The following is a 19,278-nucleotide window of genomic DNA, read 5'->3' on the forward strand; positions in this document are numbered from 1 at the left end:
AGAGGCTAGGAAATTTTTGTGTTTGGATACTTCATAATTTAACAAGGCAAAGCCCTGAGAACCTTTCTCTTTGAACTAGCCTCTGCTCTGAGCTGAGGTTTGGACTGGAGACCTCTGGAGATCCCTTTCAACATGAATTGTTCTATTAATTTATTAGAGAAATCTCAACCCATTTTACCATAACTTTAAGTTAAGAAACTGGTCTATGAGCTTCTAAGGCTTTAAGGAGTTTGACATAAATTCTGCAATGCCTCTTTCTTAAGGAACCTCTTTATTTTAATATAAAATAATTTCAGCAAAAGGCCACTTACCTGTGTGTCTGGAGAAAGAGGGATTAGGAAAAGATGAGACATCCTTGCTGGTGAATGATATCTCAGGTATCACCTGGCTTTCATGTCAGTGTATTCTGTTTTGACTCCTCCAGCACAGGTATCTGAAGTATAAAAGGATGTCTATCCATAACATATCAACCTTCTCTGCCAATAAACTCAACAAACCCCACTTTTTAATTGTGCACATTCACAAATAGACATGCTCATCCAGAACAGAACACAGAGAACCAACCCGTGAACTTGATCTATAACCATGAATTTCAATGTATTCCCCTGCAGAGGGGACAGACAGTCCAGAGAAGATTTTCTGGTTATGTCACCTTATCTCTTATACATGTAAGATAACTCAACAGAGGGTAGTAGCATAATAAGATCTAAACACTCATCTCTCCACTGGATCTTGTGGCCAAATTCTTAAAGGTAGTATGCCAAAGAAGTGTCTGTATTCCTCAGAAGCAAATGGTAGAAGCTCAAGCTCTGACTACCCTTGAGTCAAAAAGGTTGAGAATGTCATATATGTGCACTGGCAGAAAGGTACTACAGGCAACCTCAGAACAGAGAACCTGGAGAACCTCTCACCCGAAATGCTGGAACATCTGCTTCTATGATGGAGTCAGAATTATGAAACCAGAAGTAATTCAGTCTCCTATTGTCATTTCTATAAACATTTACGTTTACAGTAGTATGAAGCTGGCTGATAACACCAGTTTGATGATTGTCACGTTTTCTTGGTCTATGTCAGATATCTCGGTGCAGTAGTACAGTTGGTGTTGAGATTCATACGTTTTCTTTTTGGCTTGAGATGTCCAGATATGATTCTTGAGAGGAGATACATACTTATGTAGACATTCTTTTCTGGGTTTCAAGTCACATTCAAGCTTCAACAGTTTCAGTTTTGTGACAGAGTCACAATATCTTGGAAGATCATCAGAGCGGCAAGAGGAGATGATAGGCTGAGAAGCCTTCCATTGCCAATCTACTACCCAAAGATTCTCCACCTATTATACTTCACTGCTAGGCTAGCTGGCAAATTCTGAAGTCAACCCTACCAGCTTCTTCCAGATCCGTCTTACATACTTGCAAGTTTAAGACATGAAAAACTCACAGAAGGATTAACATCCATCTGGTATATGACTTCTAGCAGTCAAACAATATTGGTAGGTTTACACTGTATGAGGCAGATGGCAATCCAAACAGTAAACATCGCATAGTGAAACATAGGCCTATGTGAAGGTACTACCTCAGATTCACAAACATTTCAGCCCCATGATTGTGGCTGAGTGCCAGAGGTCATAAACCTTGAATCTTAACAGATTTCAAAAGCTCTGTCTCTGTCCCATGTTAATGCAACTTGCCATGGATCCAAGCTAATACCAGTGCTGACTGGGAGCCTATAAGAGGTCTCTGTACCTGCTTTGTTATGTGTTTAGGATATTTGCCATTCAGTAGTTATCTCTGCACATCAGTAGTTACAGAAGTCTAGATGGGCTTGTCAATGTTCAGGGTGCAAGGGAAACTTTCCCCACTAAAATGTTGCCAATGCCCAACAGAGTAATTCCAAGAAGTTTTGTTTCTTCCTGTGTATTGGAAGAAATTCAATAGCCAACTGATAAAGCTGAAGGGTTTCCTTTGGTTTTAACAGTCATTGTATTGAAGATATTTCACACTTCCTTTATTTAGGAGCTTACTGAAGGAATTGAATTGAAAGTTCCTAAATTTAGAGAATTCTATTCTTACTAAAACTTCCTCCATTTTCATCAATGTCATTCCTCCAGATTTTATCAGGGAAAGAGGAAAACATTACTTACGATGAAACACGGAGAAGATTAATAGACTCCAGTCTGATTAGTTTGTAAATGCAAAGGTCTAGAAAGAAAATAAGGGAAAAAAACTCAGAAGGTGTGAATTTCCTAAGCTATCCCTCTGATGGGGAAGAGCGCAGTACTTTCAGAAGAAACTGAAGCGGAAAACCTAAATTAATCGGAAGACTCTATTAACAGAACAATCTATGTAATTTGCCAAAAAAATACCCCAGACCAGTACACTTTCAAGTTCCAAAATAAAAATTTGTAGTTGGAATCCAGGATCCCAAATCCGTGACTTCTGAACAGACCACTGGAAACAGCCTGTCAGAAAGTCTCTTAGAACTGAAGTACAGAATGCCTTCAGTGCACACTCTACATTATCAGCGCCACCTTGAGTGCATCACTAGAAACAACTCCAGCAGCGTAAAACTAATCCTCTCTACAGCACGATTGCATTTCAGAGAAGCATTTTCCAGACTTATTCTCTTTCAAAGATTTCCATCTCAAATACACATGGATGATGCAACAGAAGAGAGGCAGGGAGAGACCTGCCTTTCACTTGTATTGCACCTAGAAGAGGTGGAGAAAAGGTATCACAAAACAATTTAGATTCAGCTGAATCCTGCAAGGCAGTGCCTACCACTTCTGGCTTAATCATAAGCAGAAATTTCCTCAATCAAAATATAGTTAGGGGTGATGATGATGATGATGTCCAAAGCAAAACAGAATCCTGTTCAGTCTCCAGAGAAATAGAAGCAGGTTGCTATGCTTTTTCCATAAACTCTTTAGTTAAGAATTTGAAGGCAGAAGTGAGCAAATCAAATGTATAAGATGTCATAGATATTGCATGTTGATTAAATAATTGGTTTTATCTCTATTTCTATACACATTCTGTTTACAGCCTGCTTGTATCAGACCCCTACACATTTAAAGCAAATTCCTGTATGTAGTCTTAATAGCAACAGATAATGTCAGGAAATTTGTTATGGGATTCGCTCCTGATTTTCCATTGCTTTCCATCTAGGAAGAATTGATTTATTTACTCTAATTTTCTTCTGGTAGAGCTGAATAGGACCTAACTTACCATTACACTGTTTCAGTTCAATACTGTAAAAATTAAATGCAAACCAATAGAGTTATACTAGTATATGCCTGGAAAAAAAAATCAGTAGTGAATTAGGCCTTTAATCTGGAGATGATGCTCCTCGTCATGATTTGTGTCTGTATCAGTAAATTTGTAAATGCTGTTAGTGTTCAGAGCTGCTCAGACGTACTTTTCAAACCCACTGACATCCATAGGAACACTGACTTGTCTATGGTTCTGATAAAGAGACACCTGGCATTGATACCACACTTCTAAAGCTGCTTATTTCCATTTTTTAAACAAACCAGTTGTCACTGTTGTTGCATATTTTTTTTATTATGACCTATTTTAAAGAATAAACAAAGTAGGAATATAGGCTTAACAAAACAGCATTTTCTTGCATTGTAAATGTATATGCAAAAATTCAGCTGTTAACAAGCACTGGTTACTCCTTTCTGGCAAAGCAGTGCAAAGAGGCTGAAAACAGGGCATCCTGCTCTGCTGACTGAGAAGCATAAGCTGAAAAAGCAAAGCTTGAGATCCTTATTACTGTATGTGGTCTTAATTTTAAGTCTGAGAAGACACTCACTATTGAATGGGACAATCACAGCACCTGTCTTTTATCAGAAGACAGCTCTCTCCACCTCTAATGGCACAGAACTCGTTACCACCACTGGTGATCTTTGTTCCTTTCACTCCCATCTTCCACATCCAGTACCATCTGCCTTTCTGTTACATCTGGGGTCCACCTGCTTCTGCTGTGGGAAAGTTTCTTTTCAGTAGCACATAATAAATTGAATGCTTTGCCTCTGGGCCTCTTCCTTATTTATCTTCTGTCTTAAATATGTGTCTAATGTTACCCAAACTGACCTGCATGCTTATATATCCCTTAAACATTGAACACTATTTCCAGGCTAAGCATTGTAAGCTTCTAGACTGTAAAGTCAGAGTGTCATTGACTACTGTTAGTCAGTAATTGTAGAATTGTAGAATAATTTCATATTTGTATGTTTTATATAATTGAAATACTTTATTAGGTGAATAAGTATAATATTAAAATAAATATAGTGTTGCACACTAGTGAGATTTACAAATGGCAGTAAAGTATCCATTACCATTACAAGAAAATAAACGTACTTGTCATAATGTGAAAATGTAGCAAACATTCTGCATGTTAACTCAAAATGTGCCTTAGCTATACAAATACAAATTCTGTCATTTTAAAACAAAGATTGTACATATTTAGAGCCATGACCACTAAGAATGATAAAAAATAATTTATGCAAATTCTTCAAAGATAATTTTCTTTCCTTGAGCAGTTATTCCCAATTTTATTGCTTCAAGACATTCTGCACAGTTCTTTGATGCATGTGAAGCTGGAACCCGTCCAGACAAGGACAGAGATCTATCCATACCTTGGTTTTGCTATTGAATGGATCATTTTAATTATATGACGTCATAACAATACGTTTCTATGTCCTTATATAAAGCCTTGAGTATAGCATCTCCAGATGATGAGAGAGATGAAAACGGACCGTTTTATTTGGAGGCTGAACACAGAGTTTGAACGGGATATTTAGATTTCTTTAAACATAGACTGTTGTTCTTCTTCTGAATTAAAGCAACGCGCCTGACAAGAAGTAAATCAGCTGGACAAACAGAGGACCTTTAACGTCTGAAGATGGGCAGTGGAGCCAGTTCTGAGAGCAAGGAGCTGGCCAGGAGATCCAGAGAACTAGAAAAGAAACTCCAGGCAGATGCAGAGAGGGAAGCCAGGACTGTCAAACTGCTACTGCTGGGTAAATAGAATAAGAATTGCTTATAATGCTTTTCCATTGGTTATTTTGCTCTGGAATTACATTTCAATACAGTGAATTTCTCACCTCTCACTGTTTTATTTGAAGATAGCCCTGTAATGCACAAAATGTCTTCTCTGTTTTTTCCTGCATTGTAACTGCAATGCTTACAAGGGTTTTTAAACTGATGTTTATTCAGACTCAGTGACATCCTTTAGATAAAGCAAATCAGTTTAACTCTGTTAGCTGCATCTTATGCAAAAGGTCTATTTATACCTGTTGAGAATCTAACTACTATTATTAATGAAGAAATAAGAGAAAAACAAAACCATGTTGACCTCTCAAATAATAATGGGAAAGCAGCAGTTTGATTCACTTTATGTACCATCAACATTCAGATTGCGGTTTACAAAGCTTTTCATTCCAGTGGAGAATATAAAGATCTTCTCTGCCACATTAAAACAAAATATTTCTCCTACTGAGGCAAGCTTGGGTTGGTCAAACAACAGAATCATACTTGCATTTAAACTTTCATAAAGTTTTGATATTTTCAACCTATTCTTATGAAAAGGAATTGGCATACCAAATCAGAACCAGGGTCCATCTACCTCAGCATCTTTTCTCTGGCCTTATCGAACACTGATCCATGAGGAAGATGTAAGAATTCCTTTAAGAGGAATTTATAGGATAAAGAGAACTTTATAAGATGAATATATTTATAAGGAAGAATTTTAATGATATATTTTTGTCTTCAAGATTTCATGCCTTGGCAATAACACTGGAGGTTGTCTTCCACCAGGACACAGACTAAATTACCCCTCCTAGAACTTGTGTATGTATTTAGTATTAAGGATTTTAATTTTAAATGTTTCCTAATGTATATAACTAGTCTGCTTCTGACACTATTCATATCAGTCTCAACATACCTTTAGTAAAATACTGGGAGATAAATAGCAAGGTATGTGAAAAACACTTCTACTTCATTCATTTCAAATCTGAACATATTCCAGTTTCATCACCTATACAAGCACTTTTCATGAGACAAGATGACTATTAGAATCTGAAATACCTTCACTGAAGTTTTCTTCATAGAATGTATTTCTGCAGTATCTTCTTTTACTTATGTCACACATGACAAAAATTCAAATTTCTCAGTAGTTAACAGTTCAAAAAGGTTTTTCTCCTGGAAAAATGTTACAACAGATCATAAGGATTTAGTAAAAAATATGTTGAACAGAGAGAGAAAAAAAGATTACATACTTGACAGCTTGAATTTTCTTGTTCTTAAAAATTAAAAGGGTGGATAAAATGTGAGTGTTTTGAGCCAATTGAACATCTAGAGTGAAAGTGTCTCTTGAACCTGGAATCACAGCTGCTGAAGCAATGTGTATAAAGGGCACCATATAACCTCTTACAGCCAACCAGTGAAGAGGCCAGTTAGGAGAGGATTAAATCTGCTGTGTTCAGATCTGTACCTTTCCAAACCTCTGAGGTGATTTCAGAAATAATTAAAATTTTACACTTCTTAAATCAAGGTCAGCTCTATTCTGAGCCAATCAGTCTTCTCTTAGATTACTGATCATTCAGACTATATGTCAACTCTGTATTTCAGGCGAGATGTCACCAGTATTTCTCTTGCAGTAGGCAGATATTGGTAGAAAATACTCAGAAGAAAAATCAGTGTGATCATTATGCTCTTACCTTTTTGAATATAAAAAACACGTATTCTGACCTGAGAGGTTTATTTAATATATAGTCTGGTCTCTCTGCATTCTCCAATAGGTCATTTTGCAAAGAAGAAATTTTATGCAGAAAAATAAGACACCGTGTTTATTTACGTTAAGTCCCGTGACCTGGGCAAACACATTGAACTTATATCTGTTTTGAGGTGGTAATTTACAGTTTATATGGCATGCAATAAAAGCTCTCATGTAAACTGGGGAGGGGTAAAATTATGCCACTTTCTGAGGTTCCTTACAAGTTGCCCAAGAGCCAGGAGAGTTAAGAAGTCCTCTGAGGTAGGTGTTCTATGCTGTCGAGGCCATCCCCATGCCCACACCTTGTCCACAAATCTGGCCTTAGACTTAAAAAAAATGAGATTGCTTTATGGGTCTGGAAAAAGCTTCAGGGTGAAAGTTTAATTTCCTCTGAATCAGGGCCATATCTTGCTTACCACATCACCCGCAATTTACGTTCTTCATAGGAGGGCAGCTTGTGATTTGTTTGTGTGCAAAGTACAGCACACATTCCAGACATGGCCAGAACAGCCTGATGCTCACAGTGATGTCTCACAGAAACAGGAACATAGCTTCATCTTACATAATCATTAATACTTTGAACTTATTTATTTTCAAAGCATTACTCCATGGCCTCATTTTCTACAGTTTTCAGTGGCAGGACAAAACTCACCCTCATTTAAGCTGTCCATCTTCAGCTCACTTTACGGAGAAATACTCATTTTTGGGGCACAACTTACCCATTTTAATTTAAATATCTGCTTCAGGGTGAGAAAAAAAATGAAGCTGTTTTTTCATTTGTTTTAGTAGCAAATATTCTTCTCCACTGACTATAAGAGGTCTCTGATAAGTCGTCTGGATGTAGAAGTTTATAGTATAGGTATTTAAAATCAGTTAAATGAATCAGTTACTAAAGTCAGGTTAAGTTCCTGTTATTAATACCTGCACTGGAAACAAAGACTGAGCACTAAGATGGTCCAATAGTCCTATTGATTGGAATACATATTTTCCTTTTTTGGGGGGAGTATGAGGCAGCATTTAAGGAACTTATTCCCTCAAGAGAGCTAGACCTTAGATCTTTTATCTAGTGCTTTTCTCTCGTGGGGAAAATTTGTTGAGTTTGGTAAGAGGACCAGGAAGATACAATTTCCAGTCTAGTTCAGTTTCCAGAACTTTGAATGGCATAGACAAAGCTCAGCAGGTGGTTTGGAACCTTTTCTTATTTCAGCTTGAAGATTTTATTTTCCTGCCTTTTGCTGTTTTATGTCATTGACAGCACCTTTTGTGACAGGTTTCAAACAAAATATTCAGGCAGTAGGTTTTGGGGTTTTTTCTTACCTTTACTTCTGGAAACATTTCTAAACCAAAGCTATACTTCCACATAAATAACAACTGTAAGAAGACAATAGCTTTTGATCTGAGACACAAAAGCAGCTTAATATAAAAGAAAACCCTACTTCAATGGCTCAACAGATGCTAATCTTGAAACGGGCTTAAACCCTCCCCAGTTTCCACAACTATTCAAACAAATTCTTAGAAAAACTGTAACATCAAGTTACAGCTGAGGCCCTGGGCTCTGTTCTTTGAATTTGAGAGAGTCTCAGCAGCTTTCAGGCACCTCCAGCTTTTTGTCTATTTCTGCTCTGTCTATATATCTTGGTGGCCTGCAGGAAAGAGGTTAGGCACTCCCAGAGCAACGAGGCAATTAATGTTAGACTGTTGGGTAAGGTTCCCTTGCAGCTCGGTTCCTGCTGCCACACTTCATGGTTCTTCTTGAGTCTCCTCTGGAGCTCCAGTGTACCCTGAGATATAGCGGGCTTGGGACATGATGAGGTGCAGTCTGAAATATCCAAAGCAAGAAGAGAGACAAGTTATAGCTTGCTGGAGCACTGCCTGTGCAGAACCTCACTGAAGATGGATGTGACATGTCCTGGGGCACGGTGAATGTGATCTCTGGGAGAAAGTGTGGGAGCAAACACCCATTGACCTTACTGGAGTCGGGACATCTTTCAATTCCCAGGAGTGGTGCCAGAGTTTCAGGCATTGACTGAGATTTCTATGCCTTCATTTTCTGTGCTTTTATCCTGGCATCCACACAGAGACAGAGAAATCAGAAGTAAATTAGAAAAAGCTAGAAGATCTTAAATATGTGAAATGCAAAATATTGGCTGTGGCATTTTATTGCTGGTTTCTATCAGGCTGAGCTATAAATCTTCACAGCGATAGAGTTTTTCAAAAGCCAGTTAAATTTTCCAAGCTCCAGGACAGGATGGAATTTGGCCTAAATTCTTGTTTTTTCTTCAGAAAATCTGGACTTGATTATAATTGCCCTTTTTACTGCCTACCAAAGAGAAGCTGCCTTCAGTTCTCCACACAGTCATGTAAGAGCTGTCATGATGCACTTTTGCCACTGTTTCTGCAAGAGGATGGCTACCGTGGGGGGTGGAAACACCCTTGTCCCTGCTGTCTCACCATGAAGGCCTGTCTCGAAGAGCAGGATACACAGGATGGGGAAGGAAGAAAGGAAGCAGGTGCAAAGTAAATTGTTTCTGACCTATTTCCTGGCATGCAAATGCTGCTGCAACTAACACGACACTCCGGAGTGATGCCAGTGTGTAGATAAAGACATTACTGGATCATAAATTAAAGAAGATCAGAGGTAGAGAACTGTAGCCAAAACATATAAATTATGCCTCCTGCTCTATTTTAATTTTTCCTTTCAGATCTGGAAGAGAACTTTATTTCTATATTAGGTTTCCTGGCATCTTCCTGTGGGGTGAATGCATTCATTCTCAGCACAGCCTGCTCTCTTTCCTACAAAAACTGTAGCAAATGCCACCTTGCTGACAGGGCTGTACAAAGTTCTTCAGATGGGCATTGAAGGGATAATAAATGATCTACATCAAATTTGCATTTTTTCCAAACTGTGGCAGATGGCAGCATCATCCCATTTTACATAGGCTCGTTTTTCTCTCGTACTTTCTGCTGCTCACATCAGAAAATGCTTTGCTTATGGTTTGCTCTCTGCTGTGATTCATTTGGGTAAATTAATCCCTGTCATATAAATTATATTAGTTTTTCAAAATCTGTTTATGACGTCTGTAATCAGTTTGTTCCATTCACTGAGAAGCCCTCAGTTAAAATACCTATGCTTCAGATTTCCTTTTTTTGTCAAAAGTATCTGACACCATCCAGAGAGGTAAATCATAGAATGCAAAGAAAAAAGCAGAGCAGTGATGAATGTTGTCCAATGGTTTCATAGCTAAAACTAAATCCTCTCTTCAGGTGCTTTCAAAATCCAGTTCTTCTCTGGCTGCTTTTGCTAAGACTCAACTCTGACTGACATATGATGATAGTCACTCGCACTGATTTCCAATGAAGGCTTTTGTTATGATTATTCACATTCCATGAGATAAGAAGGACAAATAAACCATACATAACCTGACCAGACTTACGCACTAGTTTTGCAACTGGCTGATAAAGCAAATGCCTGTGCCTCCCTGCCCATTCTGGAGACTTCCTGTAGAACCATTCCCAAGCAGGATCTACTGCACTGTTCTATAGGTTTCCCACTTCCAGCCACATTACTTCCTACCATACCAGTGTCAAGACATTTGCTCATTTGCTGCATCTGCATCATGAGATAGTCCACACTCAAGTCTCCATACTCTTGTTTTTCCAGTTGCTCATAAAGGCTGGATAGAGAGCTTGGACCTGTTTGGTTTGGCTTCCAAAAGGTCATGATACATATTAAATGAGCAGCTACAAATCACCTAATGTCAGAAGCTGTAGTTTATTCATGCTTTTATGATGCCTATCTGGCAGAGATGAAATCAAAATATGACCCATATTTTATTTCCTTGCTAATTAAAGAATCTATTTTTACCTTATTGACTGAATGTTCCTTTCTTTTCAGACATCTCTTTCCTTTTTAGAATTAACATTTTTACCAAGATTTCAGTAAGTCTGAGTAGACACTAACAAGGGTTCTAATTAGTACAATGGGGATCTAAAACATCCACGTTTCTTCCTAGATACAAAATCTGTTTCAGAGAGTTATTTTTAATACTTGCTACTTAACTATCAATCACATCTTCTCAACATTCCCCTCCTGCAGGTGCTGGAGAGTCAGGAAAGAGCACTATTGTAAAGCAAATGAAGTAAGTACATGAATATTCATGACAGTTTTCGAATTTCGCATTTGTAGTATAAGCTATGTAGCTAATGTTTATTACAATATTTATGATCATTTGGATAAAATGCAAAGGAACATCATTCAAATCAAGTTCTCATTCAACCACATAAAGAAAAACACAAAGTGACTATGAGATGTGGCAGGACTGGCAATCAGATCTGTCTGACCAAATCATGCACTGGTCCAACTTCTTGCTGAAGATCAGGGAAGCTTCCTTCTTGGCTTTGGTATGAGTTACAGTACTGTAGTGAGAACATGAATGCATGAGACAACCAGGCGCAGCAGATCCACCTTAGCCTAGTGTCCTGTCTCTTGCAGTAGCTAATGAAGGGTGCTTACAGAAGATCATCAGACCAGACAAGCAAACACACAGTAATACTTGCATTGGATAATCTGATAGTATCTGCTGATCTGTGGCTCAGGTACCACCCTGAACCAGACAGCATCATTGTGCTCTGTAGCCCTCAGCCTCAGCACTCATGACTACATTTCTCCTGAATCTTTTCTGAACTAGTGTAAACTAATAACATCCACAATATTCTACGGCAGGTAGCTCCACAATTTAATTACATATGATGTGATTCATCCTTCTTTGTTAAATTTTAATTTGTTCCTTATTAATTTCATTTGATTTCACTGTATTGCAAGAGAAAATACTGAATCATTCACATTTTATTATAGGGCAAATTCTGTTTGTTGAGGGTTTTTTTTTCAAACTGGTCTCTGTAGATCATTCTTGGTCACAACAGTCTTATTCCAGCTCCTGCCAGAGGTTACAAAGATTATTCTCAGGTCTCCCATAGGCAATGTGTGAACATATTTAGCTACCAGCCTACACAGTGAGCAGCTGTTACCCACCATCTAGCATGAGAAGCGACAGTCATGAGAACTGCTTTTAGCAAGGAAAGCACCACCCTGAAAACTTTTCATGCAATCATCAATCAGGGGAAAACCAGGTTGTACAAGCTGAAATGCAGAAATCCCTGTTCAAATTCGGACTGAGTACCTGGTTACAAAGAGCTTTTGACTGCACCATAAACCTACTGCAAGAATACTTGTAGATGTTCGCCCAAAGTGCACACAGTGCCACACAGATTGAAGCTAGTAGCTTTATTTGCCTGGCTTCTAAGGGAGGTCAAATATGCCTTTTTACAATTGTCTTTTTACAATTTACTATCACAACATTTTCACATATAGTCAAACAGGCTAAAACTAAATTAATTCATGTTATTCTTTCAAGGGTAGCCGAAATACTACTCATGTACCTGGTTTAAGCAGGTAATCCACCTGAGTTCAAGAGATTATACTTAGGCAGCAAAGATCCTCTCCTCCTTTACTGTGTAACCTGCTGAAATATTGCTGTTGTATCTAGCCCTGTTTTCATATACAGTGTCCAGGTCTGTTTCCTATACCTGTCCAAGTAGACTGTTTTATGAAATCAGTAATACTATTCCAAATTTAAGCTCTCTTAACTTTCTTATGTCTTCACCAATGCATTTTAAAGAGTAAAGTAAAAGATGTTATAAGACCAATTTTTTATATAAGCAGTTCAATTTGTAATAAGACAGATTCAGAAACATCCATCAAATTCTTTACTAACATCTGTTCCAGTTCAATGGTGTGTTATTTTGTCTCTAATTGTGTTCCAATCAGGAGACATTCCCTATTCAGACAACCATTGAAATGCATTGTGTTCAAAGCTTCCTCACGCGGGAGAAGATTAAAGATGTTCCTCTGAATTATACACTCTAAGAAGGCTTATAATGTTAACAGCAGTGAGGGAGGGGCAGAAAACTGCAAAGCTGAGTGTTCTTTAAATCTCTGTACATTTAAGAGCTGTCAACCTGATCACAAATATGAATTATTTTACTGGAAAACTCTTAAAGAAAATTAAAGTTTTTCATATAAAATGTCATCTGTCACAACCAGGGACTTTTTTTCAAAAAAAAAAAAAGGAGATTTTCAATTAAAAAAACAATTTCAGTTATTAATTTTTCATTAAAATATAACATTTTCTAGAGAAGACTGATAGCTGCTTACAGAAGCAATAATTTTGCTGAAAATAAACTTAACTTTCTGCCAAAATCAGGATAATTTTACTCCTATTAATATAATTTTCTAATTCATAAACCTCATTCTTTCCACACTGAAGACTTCAATCAAAGTTAAATCCTTCCACTTAGCTTTGCACACTATTTTCTGATGCTCAAAATATAGACATGCTGAAAGGCCCTAAAAAAGTTTGGATGGCTACGAGACATACCTGAAAGGGAAAAAAAGAAAAGCTTCTCTGGAGCTTTGTGCCTCTGACTAGATAATTTCCAGTGTGCTATCTAACTGTTTTGAAGCCAAGTTGAGTATTTCTATGCTATGCTCTAAGATAGCACCTCAAACCTACCACAAATAATTCAGCTAATGAAGAGTAGGACCCAAAATATATGACAACTCATCATGCCTGTTGTGACTGAATCATCTCTACCTATCTGGTGAGAAGTCCTCCCTTCATGAAAGACAAGACAAAACAAAATAGGAGGTTACTGTCCAGTAGAAACACAATTTAGCTATTATGACCTGTAGCCTATCACCTCATGCCTTCAGCATCCTGCATTAACTTTTTTAAGTTGTTCATTTTTTCAAGGAGCATCCAGGAACAAAATTTTCCATCTGCTAAAATGCTCCTTCTGGCCTTAAAAGGTGTCAGCCTGCTTTACAATCCTTCCTTAAGAATGACAGATCTTTAATAAAAGCAGTAAAATTCTTAAAAGGCTGGTGAGCATATCTTCCTCCAGAAGACGTAAATACAATATTTAAAAGAAATACTTAAAAGCAAAAAGCCCCTACCATACAAAACAAAAACAACATGAAAATACTCAAGCAAAACCAAGTTTTCTGTCTGCAATTACCAAATCTAGCTTTATTTCGGGATCTTATATTTTCTTCCTTTGTTCTTCACAGGGAAAGCATGAAGATATAAAACAGCCATTTGTGTACTCTTTCAGGGCCTTTCCTTCTCTTGCATTCCAGATTTTTGCAGCCAAAGGCAAAAAACCCGTCTTCCCCAGAAATCATTTTATGGCCACCAGCGTGAGACACACAAAGTAGTTAAAACAAGTTCAAATAATTCCTGGGGTTTGAGTTTCTATATATTTCATTCCATTATTTATAGAAAAACTGCTTCATTTACAGGTAGTAAGGGGAAGAGTGACAGAATATGCTGAAGTACCAGTGCAAAGGTACCAGACTGCATAACATGGGTCCCCTTTTTCTTTCTGTCAAGTTCAATCGAATTCCTTTGAATCTTGCCATTTCATTTGAAATTGTGCTGAAAACAACATTCAAAGAATCAAAGCTTCAAAGCAGAGTTTATAGATATGCCTGGTCTAAAAGTGAATGGGGAAACATGAAGGGAACCCTTTTTTCCTACAGATGCTATTCCTACAGACACAAGAATGAAACTTTTGGGTTTTCTGACATTCATAAGTTATAAAGATGTTAAGACACACTGAGTTTGATCGGGGTTTTAGATATGTGCGTGGGAACAACTTCTTTTCTGACAGGACTGACTTCTCCCCCTGAAGGGAAAGTCTCCCCAAGAGACACACCTATACTTATTCTGGGCTAACCTGTTAGATCCTTTCACATCAACCTTTTATGCTTGTATAGCTCTGTCCAGACTCTATCCCTGGCAAGAGACAGGGAAAAAACCCAAACTCCAAACCCCAGAAATTATTTATGCAATTACCTGGCCTTCATCTCTGAATAACTGAAGTGAGGAAGAACAGACCCATGGTTCCAGCAGCAGCCAAAGCACTTCAAGTGTATGTTCATTCATAGAATCATAGGATGGTTTGGGTTGGAAAGGACCTTAAGATCATCTGTTTCAACCCCCCCCCTGCCATGGGCAGGGACACCACACACACAAAACATGTAACCAATTTGTCACTGAGAGTATGCTTCTCCAAAATGGGTAAAGTTTTCACCCTTTTTCACAAGTTAAGGAAAAAGATATCTTTCAGTCATGGTATATTCTGCACACAGACCTTGGAGAACTTTAACCACATACCCTTTTCCAGTCAAGGAGGATTATGAAATTATAATTCCTCTGTCAGATGAATTTGCTATGACTGCTAAGGCTCTTTGTCCTCTGGAATACAGGCTATACCCTCTGGAGTAACATGCATGTCCCCAAAGCCTGTAGATAACAGTAACACCTTTCAGTAACTAGAAATAGTAGCCCATATACAAAGAAATATTAAAGATTTTTTGGTTTGTTTTCTTGAGGAACTACATCACAGTTCTTTGTAATAAGATTTTACTCTATGTAAGATTCTGGATAAAAAGGACTAAATAAGCAATGTGACAGCCCATGACTAATATTGTAGATTCCAATAACAACCTCATGAATTTAACCTGACATAACTGCAGAAACTGCTGTTTACCTGTTCCAGCAAAATAGGCAGATCAGCCATTGATAAAAGCTTTTTCAAAGGCCAGACAGATTCAGTTCTTTCTCACGCTGACCACAAAAGCAATTGAACCAAGTTTTCATTATTGTTTTTAATACATCTCTTAAACCTCATGTTTTCTATTTTGCACCAGGATCATCCATAAACATGGTTTCACCCATGAGGAACGCATGGAGTTCAGACCTGTCGTTTACAGTAACACGGTGCAGTCTATCCTGACTATTGTGAAAGCAATGACCAAGTTAGGAATCAGTTATGAAAACCCAGCTAGACTTGTGAGTATGACACCCTTTCTCTTGAAATTGGCATTAGAATGCAGTTTCTGTAATATAATAGTAGAGACTATAGAGCAAAGAGGGTTCATATTTGCTTTATGACAGCAGAAACTAAGTATTGTTTGAATTATATGTGACAAGAGGCCCTAACTGATTTTTATTCTCTCAAGGCTGATGCCTGAGGTCAAACCTTTGCATGAACTGCCATTTTGTTTGCTATAAAAGAAATATTCAACTTGCAAAGACATAAGAAAGAAAAAAAAAGAACCTTTTCTTAGCTCCTTGGTCACTTATTTATTGCTATTGGGAAATATAATAAATATTTCCCTTTTATGAACAAGCCTTGGGGCTCAGCCATGTAAGGAAGGGTCATCCAGACATGTTGGGAATATTTCAGTTTGGCATTGCTCCTGGAGCAGATACCCCCTGTTATATGGATGCAGCACTAGCCCATTGCAATAATGTGGAGTCTGACCTTCCTAATAGAGTTAGCAAGTCTATGCACAAGCACATAGAGGAAAAGCCATAGTCAGAAGACCTGCTATTCTCTGACAATCACACTGAATTTTCAGGGACAGAAGTAAAGGAAAAGCACATATTTCTCAGTGTAACGGTTTAATCTATTACTTGTAATTCAAACCTTGCTGAGAATTTCTCAGAATATCAGCCGGTTCCAGTTTTGGTAAATTCTGCCTGTTCCCTAGAGGTTTACCTTAGAGGGAATTATATCTGCTTAACCGAAAGAGATTTTTCTGTTCCAGAAATCTACATTTCATTACAATGACATGTGGTACTTTGACCTAAACAATTATAAAGGAATGTTTCAGACGTTACTAAAGCTCTTACAGTCATTCCACAAAATAGAAACTGAGTATTTTCTCCCTGTATTCTCTTAAGTGTCCATGAATGCAAGTCATTCAAACAAGTGTAACAGTGGTCAAAAGCAGCATACAGAAAATATGCCCATGTGAATGTACTGCACCTTGGCCCCTCTCCTCAACTGCGGTAGACTGATATATTGCACAAGGTCCCATCCGCCAGTCTACACGGCCTAAGGCAGCTGAACCTTGAAGCACCTAGCTGCAGCTCTTGGCTCATCCTCTAATATCCACTGTGTAGTCTAGACTGTTTGCCATCTGTAATTGAGATATTCTGCCTGTGCTCCAGTACTTCAGCCTCTTTTCTCAGCCCTGCTAAACTTTCTAAGAGGCTTATACATGTTCACACACTATCCTCTACACCTGTTTCATAGACATTATTTTCAAGGGATTTCACAGCCTGAGGAACTGGGAATTGGAACTGTTTGGGGTTTTTTTTGTTAAATAGCTCAGTTCATTTCTTAGCATAAGAAATACATAAGCACCGAAATTACATAAGCACCAGAATCCACGCTTGTTGCCTTTTGCACAGCGATCAATGAACATTTTCTGTGTACCTGGAGGCTCTGAGCTCAAGGTTTCTTGTTGTAGGCTATTCAACCAACAAATCCAACATTGTAGGACAATAGCTATAATCATTAAGTGATATGCGATATCTAGAAGGAGAGAATGTTCCAACCCTTATCTTCAAGAAGCATGTGCCATTGCGAGCAGCCCTTGAGACAGATGTGGGGTGCACAGGAGAAACCATGACTCAGTTCTGCTGATCTTGCCACTCAGTGAGCTGATAGGGCGTAAACACAGCCAGTGTTGTTTAATGTAGAAGGGCAACTGTATGCTTGATCGCCTTCCTTTTTCAAGTAAAGGCAACGCCTTAGTGATTATTGCCCTCCCCCTTTTTCTTTTTATCCATGACGACTCAATTTCCCCAATATTTTAGAAAACCTGAAGCATTTCAGTTTTGATCAGTCTCTGGGTTTTACAAAGTTTCCATAAACTGCAATTTCCACTGAAAGATACAGAACATTCCCAAAATAAATTCGTTACAAATTATTTTGAAGATGTTGCCTATTTTTGTATAAAACATACTCTGTGCCAAAACAGTGCCTGTCAGAATCCATTTATACTTTTGCAGCTATTGACTGCAAGTCACTTCAGTTGTCTACTTATACGGCTAGGAAGGAATTACATTCTATAATTATCCACTGCTGTGACAGTGTATCAAATGACCTTATTTTAATAGTGCTTTTAATTTACAGTACATTCTTAAACTATTAACCACCGAAAGACGTATTTTAATGTAATAGGTTGCTTGAAGTCTTTCTGGATTACTGCAAAAGGAAAAAAAATACAGAAAAAAAAACCATTAATATTATTTGGGATTTTATACAGTTAGGTGTTTCTTCAATCCCAAATAAAAGAACATATGGAAAATGCATTCATTATTTATAGTCACTTTGCAACATTTTTCACTGTGGCCAGAAGCTATAAATTTTATCTTCTAAATATATTAATTAGCTATATTTAATTATATATTTCTGCTTTGATGTACTTATAACAGGTTTAACTTTTAAATATCCTTTTTAATTTAGTTTTTGATATCCATCTGCTTTCTCTCACAACAAATGCATTCCATCCAAGTTGGACTTTCTGTGAGCTCATGGGAAGGTAAAACTAATCCCTTGTATGAACAAAAACAAGAGCTAAACTCTGTGTATCACAATTTAAGTGTAATCCTGACACTAACTAAAAGGAAGTGAGCTTGTAAAAGGATGTTTATACTCACAGGCAAGTACAGGTACCTAGAAGAATTAGCGAAAACAAGAAATTTTGCCCCTGCAACTCATTGTAAACCATGCACATCTTCAAGGAGGTGGAGGAGCACAGTCTGCTTACATGATACTTACTGAAATTTCCCTTTAGGAAGATGAAAGGAAGCTGTGTACCATGGCAACAACTCTGGAGGATGGTGACATGTCTTCTGAGTTGGTTGAACTCATCAGACAACTGTGGAGTGATGGTGGGATCCAGGCCTGCTTCGCAAGGGCTGCGGAGTACCAGCTCAATGACTCGGCAGCCTAGTAGGTGACAACACCTGAGGTGGCCACTACCGTGACAACATAGGAAGCTTGTGATGTTCCTCACATGCAGAATAGCCTACGGAAATTATCGTTCATTAACCTGAAAAAGAATGAGGTTTTTTTTTGGCTAATGTTTATAATAGAAATATTTAACTGAAGGAAACCAGTTGAAAAAAGGAATTTTTTTTTCAGTGAGTTTGCTTAAACTGTAAAAAAGAAAAAAAACCAACCCAAAACCCTGTTATTATAAGTTTGACAAAAGGAGGCAAAAAAGTGAATTAAAACAGCTTAGGTTTTACCTAGAGTTGTCCTGTGAATGTATGAATTTCAAGCTGCTAAACATGCATCTGGAGAAAACTAAAAACTTTCTTCTAAACTAATTTGGTTGCATGGGTGGGTATCCCCTGGGCTGTTACCATCTAAGCATTCAGCTGGTGTTGGCCAGCCATGCTGCAGCCACTCTCCAACCTGACAGCCTTCTTTCTGCAGCCTGGGAGGTGGCAGGCAGACAAACAAGGGGACTAAGGCTGCTCAGCTTTGGCTTCACTAAAGGTCACCATTCAGCTGGGGTACATATCCTAGTTTACGTGGAGTCAGTTAGACTTTTCAGGATTTCCTGGTTTGGTTTCT

At 38.0% G+C, this 19,278-nt stretch overlaps 1 protein-coding gene across 2 annotated transcripts in view; it reads left to right on the top strand.

The window, feature by feature from the left end:
* The window catches only part of LOC133276360 (guanine nucleotide-binding protein G(t) subunit alpha-3-like), a 48,367-nt gene that overhangs the window by 20,134 nt on the left and 8,955 nt on the right, over positions 1–19,278 (top strand). Inside the window, exons 1-4 of one of the 2 annotated variants that reach the window (XM_061467082.1) lie at positions 4,766–5,020; positions 10,871–10,913; positions 15,548–15,689; positions 18,491–18,648. In XM_061467082.1, the coding sequence (XP_061323066.1) occupies positions 4,903–5,020; positions 10,871–10,913; positions 15,548–15,689; positions 18,491–18,648 (461 nt within the window). In that variant the 5' untranslated portion in view covers positions 4,766–4,902. Of the gene's footprint in view, positions 1–4,765; positions 5,021–10,870; positions 10,914–15,547; positions 15,690–18,490; positions 18,649–19,278 lie in introns of those variants that run through there. The other variant, XM_061467081.1, reaches the window with a different exon arrangement.

Source organism: Pezoporus flaviventris, unplaced genomic scaffold (assembly GCF_033815535.1).
Source record: "Pezoporus flaviventris isolate CSIRO_AGI_PZ_B2104156 unplaced genomic scaffold, CSIRO_AGI_Pfla_v1 ptg000045l, whole genome shotgun sequence".
Taxonomy (NCBI): domain Eukaryota; kingdom Metazoa; phylum Chordata; class Aves; order Psittaciformes; family Psittacidae; genus Pezoporus; species Pezoporus flaviventris.